At 42.0% G+C, this 13,414-nt stretch overlaps 1 protein-coding gene across 4 annotated transcripts in view; it reads left to right on the top strand.

The window, feature by feature from the left end:
• The first annotated feature begins 699 nt into the window (after window positions 1-699).
• The window catches only part of anos1b (anosmin 1b), a 59,078-nt gene continuing 46,363 nt past the window's right edge, over window positions 700-13,414 (top strand). For 3 of the 4 annotated variants that reach the window (XM_085252622.1, XM_085252623.1, XM_085252621.1), the window contains exon 1: window positions 7,609-7,918. In XM_085252622.1, coding sequence (XP_085108748.1) covers window positions 7,742-7,918 — 177 coding nt within the window. In that variant the 5' untranslated portion in view covers window positions 7,609-7,741. Of the gene's footprint in view, window positions 1,231-7,608; window positions 7,919-13,414 lie in introns of those variants that run through there. The other variant, XM_085252620.1, reaches the window with a different exon arrangement.

The following is a 13,414-nucleotide window of genomic DNA, read 5'->3' as shown; positions in this document are numbered from 1 at the left end:
GTGTTTGGTCCTAGTGGACCTTGTGATTCCTTGTGCTTAAATGGTCTTGCCCCACCTTACCTCTCTGAGCTTCTTCATCCTTACTGAATGCCTAGGTTTCTCGGGTCAGCTGACAAGCTGCTTCTGGAGGTACCCAGGTTCAAGAGGAAGCTCAGACGGGACAGGGCCTTCTCTATTGCTGCTCCTAACCTCTGGAATAACCTGCCCTGCACACTAGAGAGGCCCCTTCATTGTCCATTTTTAAAACAAGTCTTAAACCCACTTCATTCCTTGGCTTATAACGCTGTTTGACCCTTATTTTACTGCTTTAATTTAATCTAATGTGCTGATATTATTGTTTTAATTTAATTTAATGCGCTTCCCATTTTTTGTTTGTCATGTCAAGTGTACGTACGGCACTTTGTTTTCAGCTGGGAGTTGTAGCAAGTTCATTTAGCGAATGTAAAATTTAAAAAAAGACCTGTTCCTGAAGTATCTTTATGACTCTATAATTGTACCCTTATTGTCATTAATCCAGTCCTTCTGGTCCCTTAAATATATTTATAAACTGAGATGTTATATTTCTTTCATTTTCTGCTGCTCTCTTGGCTAGACCTCTTTAAAAACACATTTTAATGTCAATGAGACTTTGCACCTGGTTTGTTAGGCTGCATTTCTGTAGCCAACAGTCAGTGTTGGGGAGTAACAGAATACATGTACCGCCGTTACGTATTTAAAATACAAAATATGAGTAACTGTATTCCGTTACAGTTACCGTTTAAAAGGGTGGTATTCAGAATACAGTTACTTTGTTGAAATAAATGGATTACACTGCGGTACTTTCCTGTTTCATTTTGTCGCGGGTCAGGACTGTTTGGTTTTGTTTGACAGCTACGTTCTGTTGTTCCAGGCGGCAGCGTTACGGTTGCCATGGTTACAGGGCGACGCTCTCTCTCTCTGCGACTGTGTGTTTCCTGGGTGAGAGAGCGCCTTTTCGTTGTTGTTGTTGTTGTGCTAAGCTAACAGGCAGAATGCTACAAGCATAGCTCTAAAGAATGTAGCATCATGGGCAGTGTAGTCCGTGTTGCAGGGAGAATGGACTGCCATACACGTTATGGGTCTGTGAGCGCGAGGAGGGAGAAAAAGGGGAGTGGAAAGGTACGAGTTGTCATCGAGGAAAAACGGGAGCTGGAAGCATGTAAATATAATAATAACCACTGCAGCCAAGAAGAGAGCCTGACGAGCCCAGTTGTAAGTAAACTATTAAGACTCGACTGTACACTGTGTTCGTGTTTTCCTCCAAAAACAATAAGTTCCGTTGGAGCAGCCTTTCAACGCCTCTCTCTGTCTCTCGCAAGAAAAGTGACCCACACAACAAAGTAAAGCTATTTTTCGGCTACAAGCCGACAGGGACCCCGCCGTATTAGTCAGAGGTCCCTTTACTACAGTTCGGAGTCGCAGACTTTCAGTAATAGTAATAAATCACACAGCAATAGTACATTCACGTTGTTGTAAAAAGCATGATAATATATTAAGTAGTCCAAAGTATTCAGAATACGTTACTGTCATTGAGTAACAGAACGGAATACGTTACAGAATACATTTTGGGGCATGTATTCTGTAATGGAATACATTTTAAAAGTAACCTTCCCAACCCTGCCAACAGTAATTGTTAAGATTGGCTAGTGATTGCTTCACAAGACTGGTGTCCATCACACATTAGTAATATAATAAAAATATGATATGACCAACAATAAATTTATTGTATTTATAAATTTAATGTACTTAATTAAAGCATTTACAGTAGTAAAATTTAACCCCATCCATGAATCGCTACCTTATTGTGGTAGGGGGTTTGTATGTCCCAGGGATCCCAGGGCCTATTTTGCCAGGGGCCATTTGTAGGGTCTCCCATGGAAAATTGGTCCTGGGTGAGGGACCAGACAAAGAGCGATTTTTAAAAAACCCCATGAGAAGGGTTCAAGGGAGCGGTTCACCCTACCTGGGATAGGGTTAACAGGGGCCCACCCTGGATCGAGGCGCGGGGAGGATGCCCAAGGGCGAGTGCATGGTGGCTGAGCCTTAGTACATGGGGCCCGGCCGGGCACAGCTTCTAAAGGGACATGAGCCCATCCTCCTGTAGGCCCACCACCAGCAGGAGGCACCTTAGGGGTCTGGTACAGTGTATGTGCTGGGCAGCAACCAGGGGCAGAGCCCGTCGCAGACTGTTCCCCGGCTACCGAGGCTAGTGACTGGGACATGGAATGTCACCTCTCTGGTGGGGAAGAAATCTAGCTAGTGCATGAGGTTGAGAGGTACTGGCTAGATATAGTTGGGCCTCACCACCAAGCTCAGGCTCTGGAATCAGTCTCCTGTAGAGGGGCTGGCCTCTGTCTCAGTCTGGAGTTCCCCTTGGTGACAGCGGGCTGGGGTGGGTATCTTAATATCCCCTCGGCTTGCTGGCTGTACATTTTCCCCGGTAGATGAGAAGATTTGTTCCTTGCGCCTTCAGGTCAGGGAACGAGTCCTGACTGTGATCTACGCCTATGCGCCAAACAACAGTTCAGAGTACCCGGTCTTCTTGGAGTCCCTAAGTGGGGTGCTTGAGGACACTCCACTTTGGGACTCTGTCATTACTGGAAGACTTCAACACTCAGTGGACAATGACAGTGAGACCTGGAGGGGCGTGATTGGGAGGAACAGCCCGTCAGAGGCTCTGAACCCGAGCGGTGTTCTTTTACCGGACTTCTGTGCAAACCACAGTTTCTCCATAACATCATGTTTGGACATAGGGGCAAACATGATGTTTGGACCAAGTGCATGTGGCACCAGGACACCCTAGGCCGCTGGTTGATGATCGATTTTGTAATCATATCATCAGATTGAGTCCAAATGGACCATGTTCAGAACCTCCATTCCTGAAGCTGCTGCATTGAGCTGTGGCCACAAGGTAGTTGGTGTCTGTTGTGGTGACCTCTGAACCAGATGTTGAACACCAGAGGTGAAGGGAACCATCACTCTGAAGAAGGAGTCCTATCAGGCTTGGTTAGCCTGTGGGACTTTGGAGGCAGCAGATAGGTAACAACAGGCCAACCAGAACGCGGATCGGGCAGTAGCTAAGGCAGAACCTCGGGTGTGGGAGGAGTTTGGAGAGGCCACGGAAAAAGACTCTCTTGGCAAGCTATCATATCCTCTCTCTAGATCCACAAAGACGGTGCAACTCCATGTGACCTTCTCTATGCTTCTCTATCACTGAAAAAATAAAGTACACCTTTTGATTCTAAGTTTAAAAACTTGCTTCCACTCAACACTTTGTCTTCTACTGTGGTTTATCACAGGAGCGCCCCCATGTCAGGGACACCCTATTTGGGTTTTGTACAGCTTGAGCAGAGAGAGGAAGGTCTGTGTTCAGCTAAGACATATTTCACTTCTGCATTGTCATTTAAGTATCAGTGTGTTTTAATAACAGAATATTACGATTAATTTTCTTAACATCAGTCTTTTTGCATTGAGAGTTGTTTTTAGTCCCAGCTCTGTCACTGTTTTCTTGTGGAAACAAAGCGTGACGAGGTTGTGGTGCAACAGCACACGAGCCTGTAAGGATGGAGGGACGAATGAGGCTTGATTTGTAAAATATTTTTTTATTCTTTATCTGGTAGTTCATCTGTTTGAACAGCAGGTGGCAGTGCTACATAAAATAATACATGAGATTCAAACACACAGCAGCTCATGTGCTCAATCTGCTTCTAAATGCATTACAGCTGAGGGCTGCTCCAGACCAACAAGTTTATCTGCAATAACACAGCATTACATATTAGTCAATTTCTATTTTAAAATCTGTAAAATAATAAGTAACTCAAGATCAAAAGGTTTTTTTAAAATCATTAAGTTTGAATTTGACCGAGATATTTTCCAACAGAACCTGAAGAGGATTTGCACCAGATTATTATCATATATTTACAACTGTAGTTCATAATATGTTAGACATTGCAGGAAAGCCATCATGCTAAGAAACTACATAAGGAAAACAGAGGGGTTCAAGATCCATTGAAGACATGGAGAGAGCAGCCGTCAATGCCATTAGGCATAAAATCTGTAATATTAATAATAATAATAATAATAAAAAATAATAATGATGATGATGATGGAGACTATATCTGACAATAACATATACTTCAGTGCGATATGTTGCTTTGTAGCAATCCCATCAACTATTATTCAAATGAGTTGTTTTAGGTACAAAAAAAATTCTAGTTATGAACGCAATATTCAAACTTGCAACAGAGGCTTTTCATGGTGCAGTATGACTGTTGTATTCAAGAAAAAGACTCTGTCTTTGTTCCTGGGCGTTTGTAATGAACTGTCTCTGGCCTGCTGGACCATAGTTGGAGAAACATTGCTGCTGAAGAGTCAGCGACCAGCGTCAGATCAGCTGTAAGCAGTGCCAGCTGCAGGAATAATCTCTGACCACTTCTGTAGTCTTGGACATAAACGATAACAACATGGAATTGCGACTGTAATGGCTAAATGCACAGGGATTCAGGAGATGACGGTGTTTCGATTAGATCAGTGACATGTTAAATACGTGAAGATTAGCTTTGAAACTGGAAACGGTTCCTCTGTTTTGTAGTCCCATGGAGGCAGGTGATTTTGAAGGGGTTTAGTTGGGATAAAATGTGTTTATGTGGTACGATGAATGTCAGATTCACGAGACTTCATCGTCAGAGGGCTTCTTATGGCACAGATTCCGTTAGTGTTAAAAAAACTTCTGACTTCTTTGTGAACATTAAAGGGAAATGGTAAATGGCCTGCATTTGTATAGCGCTTTTCTAGTCCTTAAGGACCCCAAAGCGCTTTACACTACATTCAGTCATCCACCCATTCACACACACATTCACACACACATTCACACACTGGCGATAGCAAGCTACATTGTAGCCACAGCTGCCCTGGGGCGCACTGACAGAGGGAAAAATGACTCTTACACAAATGGAAACATGTCTAATGTTTCCGTGTCACACTTGTTCTACCTGTTGCTAGCTTTCTGTATCTCTGCCTTTCTCTCACTCTGTTCAAACACGTATGGCTTCTGACATCGAGTAGCTTTAAGCAGCCGGTGAATGCCTCTGTGGTGTGTGAGAATGTGCATCACGCACACGCGTGTGATGTTTGAGTATGTGTCGGTGAGAGGTTTTACACCGCTAATGGTTTCTTCAGAAACACGAGCTGGGTGTTTTATATAAATGTTATTTTTAGATGTAGATAAAAGGAAACTGCTGCTGAAATTGATTTGACACTTTCTGTAAAACCACTTCAGCTGTTTAGGTTGTCTGAGATAAGTGTGAGCATATATAATGATATGGACAGTGTGGCTTCACACACCACATTACTCATTCACTTTCTCTCACCATCATCAATCTGTATCTACTTGGACATTTGGAAAGACATTCCTTGAAACCTTCAAATGAAAAACTGGGAAGAAATATTGATCTTTCATTGAAATGATCAAACACATTATACATATTAGTAGCTGAGCTTTGAATTTGTAACGAGTAGTTTTAAGTAATGAGCCATTTAAGTGACATTCAAAAAGAAGAAATGCTAAAAAAGAAACTTACAAAAAAACAATGCTAGCTCAGATTTCTGCAGTGTTTGGATTTCTTTGATTTTAAAGATAAATCACATGAAAATAAATGAAATATCTTTTAGTGTTTTTCTGTTCGTTTTACTAAAAGAAGCAAATGTCTATAAATACATCACCATAAAATGGTTAATAAGCCAAGACATTACACCAACCTACAGTATGTATGCCTTTCCGTACGACACAGAATGAGAAGCCTGCTTTATACAGCAGGGTCAAAAACAGTCCTGCCAGTACTTACTAAATATTTATACAAGTCCATTTCATCTAAATCAAAAGCTAGGTGATTCTTTCTGCTTTTCATTGCCAGCAGAGATGACTCCTCGGCTGGGTTACGCTCTCATATAAACAAACAGGGCTTTCAACTCTCTGTCTTCAGCATCTCGACTTGGCCTCGGTCCTAGAAAACCCCACTTGGCTCCGTGGTTTCTGTCAGAAAGTGGTGACTAACACACTGACTGGCTGTGTGACAGACACCTACCTCAACACATTCTTTAATTCTTGCTCCCATTAATAAAGGCGCTTTTATTAGTTCAGTAATTAGCCTTGGAGAGCATTCCCAGACTATAAAGGAAAGGTTGTTTTTCATAGTAGTAATGGTAAAGTGTTAATAGGCCTAAAACTATACCCTGCCATGCAAACCATTAGGCCATAAATGCTTTCTCTTACTTCACTGCAGCACCTCTCCTCATGTCAGATGGATCCAGTTTGAGGTTTTTTTAAATGTAATTTTCAGTTTTGTTTTTTTAGGACGAGGATGATGATTATATAAAAAGATGTTTATGAAAAGGGAGAAAAGTATTGATGATAAAGGTATATCAGTGATACGGGAGAGACCAGGAATTTATTCAGATAATTAAACTCTGCCTTTACCACCTGTGCTACTTTGTCACCTAATCCACCCGCCTCTCTCCTCACCAGCACTTGTCCACTAAGCATTTGACAGATCGTCTATATGTCCTTATCGCCTTCTTGCATTCCTTAGTCTTAGTTTTGGACTTTTGGACTTTCATTCTGCTCCTTTTGCTTTGTTTGCATGCCTGATATTTGCAACCATGTAACAGAACATTAAAGTAAACTTTGGCCTGTTTATTATGTTTCTGCCCTCATAACAAGGCAGTACTATCAGAGCACTGATGACAACAGCAAGATTATCTTGGTGTTCTTGTTTCTTGTTTTTGTTTCACAGCAGAATAAAAGTGGTCGTCAAAAAGACTCTAAGAACAGTGGTGATGATGATGATGGTGATGATGAAAATAAAGATCATTATGTTGGAAGTGAAGCTGATAAAATTAAGCACAACCATGAGTGAAGCAACAACAATAATGACGATAACTCCGCACCTGAACCTACAAACACGTGCAAGAATATTAAAAAGGGATAAAAATGATTAAATATACTTATGTGCATATCTAATGTTTTAAAGCAATAAACGTTTCAATGATAATAAAAATGTAATTAAACTGATTGGATGCTTGCTTGGATTAGAATTAACGTGTTTCAGTGTGATGAGAGTGATGCACAATATCAAGCTGAATACCAAGTGGAATCAACCACTTTCTTCTTCTTCTTCTTGTCGTCATAATTTTAACTTTCCAGGAGAAACACGTTAAAAAAGACCCCGCTCTGGTCTCTCCACAGTGCTGGCCTGAAGTAAACCTGACCACTGACGCCTACAGCACTAACAGCTGGTGCGTGTGATGACGCTGAGGGTTGCTGGTCAATTTTATGAAAACAAATGATGCAAAAACTGTAAAATTAAATAGAAAAAATCATAATGAAAGTGAAGAAGCGCGCATGCCACTGGCCTGATCATCGGAAGAAGCAGCGGCGATAGTAATTATTGCCGCTTGTGCACGACGTTGCCGAGGATGATGACGGTATTTAGGATAATGAGGATGAAGAACGTTATAACTCCACGTGGCCGCACTTGTACCGGTGGTGGGAGTGTCCGCGGAGGCGCTCCACTCCCTACTCGCGCGCAGGCACGAGCGGCGCTCGGATGTTTTCATTCTGAATTTATAAGTCAGAGAGAGGAGGACGCCTTCGAAACAAGAGGAAACGAGAGGGAAAAATCTTTTTGTTGTTGTTGTGTATGTTTTTGTATTAGCTTCCGGTGTAATGTCAGTTCGTCGGGCCGGTTTGGTGCTGCTTTGCGCGATGTTGGCGGTGACTTGTGCTCGCAGGAGTTCGCCGGAGCAGGAGGATGTTCAGGAGAAAACGAACAGCGCCAGATGCACATCCAGGTGCCTCACTCTGCACATGACCCAGCTAACCGTTGCTTTCAGACACCTCCAGGTACGGACAAGCATTTTGCCCCAAATCCTTTGTTTTAGTGTGTTTTTCACCTGAGGGTCACCTTCCGCACGAGCACCGTTGAAATAAACAGAGAAACATTTAATCCGGTCGGCTTGATGTGAAAACCCAGTCCAGTTGGTCTAATATGAGATAACGTACAAAAGTAAAATTATATATGTACTATGTTGAATGTTTACAATTACTGCTTGTTTTTGTTTGTTTGTTTGTTTGTTTGTTTTGGAGGGGGGGGGGGGTCCACCGCAGCGCTACCAGTCTTAATCAATATCGAGGTTTTGTTTGTGGTCACTTTACAATAACACAGTTTTATTATTTTGTCAAATATGTCACTTTATATATTCACATAAGCTCAGTCTAAACATTTTTCATTGGAACATATTGAACCAGTCCGTGCATTTGTTAATTATGCCTAAAAGAAGAAGGTGTGACCTTAAAATGTAAAATTATAACATGGACAAAATGATTTTTGCAGGTGATTTCCAGATGTAGTCTTAGCCACAAGTACTAATTTCACTCAGTGTGTCAGTTAGGACAGATCGTGATATTTGACTGTCTTGCTGTAGAAAATACACAATGCAGCCATTTCTAACGTGCACTTTACAAGTTGTTAATAAATGTTGCCCTCCTGTCTTTTTCCCTCAGTGCTGTGTTGTTACAATGATTTTTGGATAAGCTAGGCCAAAAGAGAAAGGTGCAGTGCAGAGTAAAGCAGCTGAGTGCTGCACTATTAAGCAAAAACAACAACAACCTTGTGATCTACACTTGAACTGTTGTTCTCCACGTGGTTTTCATCAGGAAGTTCTGACCAAATGATGTTGATGTTGCTCAGATTGAAGTCGGCCCGTGTCAATACTCTAGTGGGGCAAAGGTAGGCCGAAAAAAACTTTGGTTATTGGTTTTTAATAGTTCACAAAATGGCTCGTCTTGCAGGGATTGCTGTGCTGTGTACTGGGGCCTTTGTAGTGAGGAATGTGAGATTAACAGGGACATTAGGACGTTACCAAGTTCGAAAAGCCACTTATCGTTAACGGCTTCAACATGTGCATGCTGTGTAGTGGGTGGGAAAGTCATTAACCACAGAGTTCAGCCCCAATGGCTCTGAGGTGTGCAGACAAAAGTGTGTATGTGTGTGTGTGTGTGTGTGTGTGTGGGGGGGGGGGGTTGCATATGCTCACATATAAAACCGAGGTTTGGTCTGGTCCTTGTCCATCCAGAAAAGACCCTCGCCACCTGTGCATTGAGTAATGAGGGTGGCCTCTGGATGACTTTACCGTTTAGATGTTTGCATTTGTGTGTGTGTGTGTGTGTGTGTGTGTGTGTGTGTGGGTGTGTGTGTGTGTGTGTGTGTGTGGGTGTTCTAGACCAGAGGTGTGAGAAAGGGAACATTTGGTTTAAACTTTATGAACCAGTGTGCAAGAATCAAATGTGCAAATTCAGTGATTCAAATGAAACCAGGTGATTTTTCAGCACCAGCTTCTGAGTCGGGTGTTTGTGTCTTTTGCTTTGGTTTTATTACTTTCCCTAGTTTCATGAATTGTGTCAGGTTGTTTCTGATTTCTGTTCAGTTCATTTTTTCTGATATTATTGAAGCCTAGTTGTGCTGGTGCTCCAAGCTGTTTATATTTGATCCATTGTGTTTTGTAGCTTTGCATTTTTGTGGAATTCTGTTTAACTTTGATGTTGGATTTATTGTTTTTTGGACTTTAATCCCCTCAATAAATCACTCGCCTTTTATTCATTGACGTCTGACTCTTAGCATTTTGCATTTGGGTCCTCACGTCTTAATAATTCCAACATATCACAAAACAGCAAAACATAGACCTGGTAGACATATTCCTCCCTGAATTTGAGGATTTCCAGTCTTTTCTCCTTATTCTACCAGTACAATGGTTGTTAGCTTGCTGCAAAGAGAAGAAAAGGGTTTTCTGAGGGTGTAGGTCTCAGTCTGTGGGTTCCAGGCGTCTCCTCTGCCCTTCAAAAAGCTTTCATACCTGTCACTGGCTCCCTCACTGTTATTGGCCTCAAGGTTAGCCACCAAGCTCTTGGGGGGGGGGGCTCTTTGTCTCCTTTGTTACCAGCTGTCTGCCCAGCCTCGTTGTTGTCAGGCTCCTGCTCGGCCACCTGAATGGTTCTGGCTCTTGGAATCATTTTGTCCGGCTGCACAAAATTTGGTTCTTATAACTGATTAAAATAAAAAATCTTTGGCTTTTTTAAATCATTTGAGGATGTTAGCTTGAGCTGTAGAAGACTTTGGTGTATACCAAAAGTATTAACCAGTTAGTTAAAATAATAATAATAAAGATTGTTGTTTAGGGCTGCCACGATTAGTCGACTAGTCACGATTACGTCGACTATCAAAATCGTCGACGACTGATTTAATAGTCGACGCGTCGTTTGAAGCTTTGTAAGATCACAAAAGACGCAGGAATAAGTAGCAGGATTTAAGAGTGTAATAACGGACTGAAACAGAAGATGGCAGCACTGCATGTACAAGGATGCCAGCTGCCGTTAAACCCCGAAGAAGAAGAAGCTGTGTCCCAGAATTCATAGCGCAGCCCAGCACAGTTTCCAACAATGGCGGCAGCTAGTTAGTTTTAATATTACTCTTATTATTCTTTCTGGGTCACAAAATAAACGTTTAGGCGAGAATGTAGCTGTGTAAACCTCAAATATCTGCTCAGTTTATCAAGACACCGCATATTTTCAAAAGCGCTCCGACGTTTTCGGAGACGTCTGTTACCCACTAGCTTGATAGTTAGCCGGGGGCAAGGCTAACTAGAGCCGTGAGAACACCGGACTCCCCGCAAATCGTTTTCAAACCCACCGCCGTCTTTCGCTACTCAGGTTAAACATGATATATGAGTCACTTAGATAACTTAAAAATGTTATTGTTTGGCTTTTTTCAGTATTTTATTTGTTCCTGAGTAAATCGGTTTGTCTGAGATTAAAGTTATAGTTTTTACACAGCTGAATAAACGTCAAGCAGACAGCTGATTATCAGAAGTGTGAGATGCTCAAGAATTTACTCCTGTGTCCTGTTATATTTTAGATAGCAAGGAGTTTATTAAACTTCACCGAAACAATCTGCAAATTTCATTAAAATTTAATAAACTATCATCTTGTCTTTATTTTTAGTTAGCACAGACCTTAAACACTTAAAGCTGTAAGCTAATGATAGTTATATAAGAGCAGATGCTGCTGGTGCAATCAGCTGTACTTTTTACGTCCAATGGATGATGATCTGATTAATCGAGTAATTGCAAAAATAATCAGTGACTATTCGACTATCAAAATAATCGTTTGTGGCAGCCCTATTGTTGTTGTTCGTTTCTGTTTCTAACATCTTTACAGTGAGGATTGACATTTTTTTCTATTTTGACACATTTTGTAGAGTCTGTTTGATTAAAAATAAATGTGAGATTAATCAATAATGCACTGATTTTATTGATTGATTCTTGATTTATTTATACACCAACACCAACTGGCTGTTATCTCCACATCCACCTTGCTAACTGAGCTTGCTAGCATCAACTTATAATTTAGCACGTTATACATTCGTCTAAATGCGCTCATCTCTGGCTCCAAAAAACCCAGACGACACAAACTACATCCATCTTTTATATACAGACTGTGATTAGAAGAAATCGGAGAGGAAAAGGACGCAGAGCCTCAGAGGTTTTAAAAAGAGTCTGTGTGTTTAAACCAAAATAAAAAGCACATCAAAATTCTGAGGAAACAAGGAAACAAATTTTCTTCTCAGCCACATCCTGGAGAGTTGCATCACTCCTCGAAACTATTATAGGACAGCTTAGAGAGCACACGGATTGATTGATGGGTAGGAGTATGTTAGAGCATTCATTCCCTCTAGAAAAAAGAAAAAAGCCTTTAGATAACAGTTCCAGCAACTACGACATCAGTAAAGACAAACCGAGCTTTACTCATCCTCCTCAGTCACCACACTCAGACACAAACACACACATTGCTTCCTCTGGCTTCATGTGGGTGAACTTTGTGTTTTTGGCTCTTTCTCAGTGTGTGTGTGTGTGTGTGGCTAGTGTGTAGCCACTAGAATTTGAGTCACCAGTTTTCTATTTACACCTCTCTTTATGCTGCGTCTCTGGGTTTTCCACTACTTTCCCTTGTATGGCGTAATAGTGTAATTATAGCTCTTTCGTGTGTGAGAGAGCACACTTAAATATATATATAAACATGTTGGTATGTTGTCATATTCCCAGATTCCTCCTTGATGTAAGCTCCTAAAATAAGCGAAAAACTCCCGTCTTGCCCGAAGAGGTGAATTATTTTACACATACGTAGTAGCTCAGATTAGCCCGTGTTCTTAGACGCTCACATGCTGTGGCGCTGATGGGATAAGGGCCGGCGGTAGGTTAAACGAGCTCCCTGTGCATCCTTGTCTAAGTGTGCGCATGCGTGCATCTGTCCCGACTACGCTGCGGTAGGTAACTCTAATCGGCCCAAAGGTCGGTCAGCCAACCAGTCACGCTCTGAAAAAGACCAGAGACAACGGTCAGGTCAGGTTGCACGGAGACAGACGAGGAGATAAGGGCAGGTGGGCAGACTCGGTCAAGCGTGAAGATGGGCAGAGGGATGGAAAGACAGGAGAGCAGGCAAGCAGGTGTGACAGACGCAGGTGAAGACAGACAACTCGGTGAACTGATACGTAGGCTATAGAAGTAGACTGACATGCAGCGAGACAGGCATCCAGGTGAGCGACGGCAGGAAACAAAGGCTTGTTTGATTCGCCTCAAAGATAAAGCCAGTGCAGCTTTGTGACTGCCCTGTCATTTGATCAGTGCATAGATGGTGATAAAGTTGTGGCAGTGTAAGAGCGACTCTCACCTGAAACCAGGACAAGAAATTCCAAAACAGTAAATCACAGCTGGAATGGCAAGGCTCTGAGGGCATGGCTTTGTTGCAGCTTTGGAAAGAAAGACTCTTTTGCCACATCTAGACTGTCGTGATATTTTATATGTGCTACTTAAATCCTTTTTTCCCCCTTGTTACTCCTTTCCATTGATAAGGAGATAAATGTCACACGTACGTCTGGGACAAACAAAGAGCAAATACTGGCTTGGGTATGGCCTCACCTTGCAAGGCAACTGGAGTCTTGTGAGATTCACAAGATCACTTTTTAAAGACCATCCCCAGCTTGCCCGGCTTTGAAACTACGAGTTTACTACTCAGTAAGGTTGTAAATATCTGAAGAATCAACAGGTGGCACGCTGCCACAGTGCTCGACTGCAACTTTGCTTTTCCTGCTGGATGCTCCCCGTGGTTCATTAATCGAATTGGCTGTAATAGATCGTAACAGATGGATAGTTCTTCCAATAACCTGCCTTCTAAGGTGTGTTTCAGTGTTAGGAACAATAACTTTCTAAAGTCTCCACAGAAACACACATGCACACCGTTATACTCCAAGTTCTTTTTTGCACATTGTGCACATTGTTGCACTTTGTT

This window comes from Mchenga conophoros, linkage group LG17 (genome assembly GCF_057382185.1).
Source record: "Mchenga conophoros isolate Kocher_MC1m ecotype Shallow Benthic linkage group LG17, M_conophoros_male_GT1.1, whole genome shotgun sequence".
NCBI classification, from domain to species: domain Eukaryota; kingdom Metazoa; phylum Chordata; class Actinopteri; order Cichliformes; family Cichlidae; genus Mchenga; species Mchenga conophoros.
This window is presented reverse-complemented; position numbering and strand designations above follow the sequence as displayed.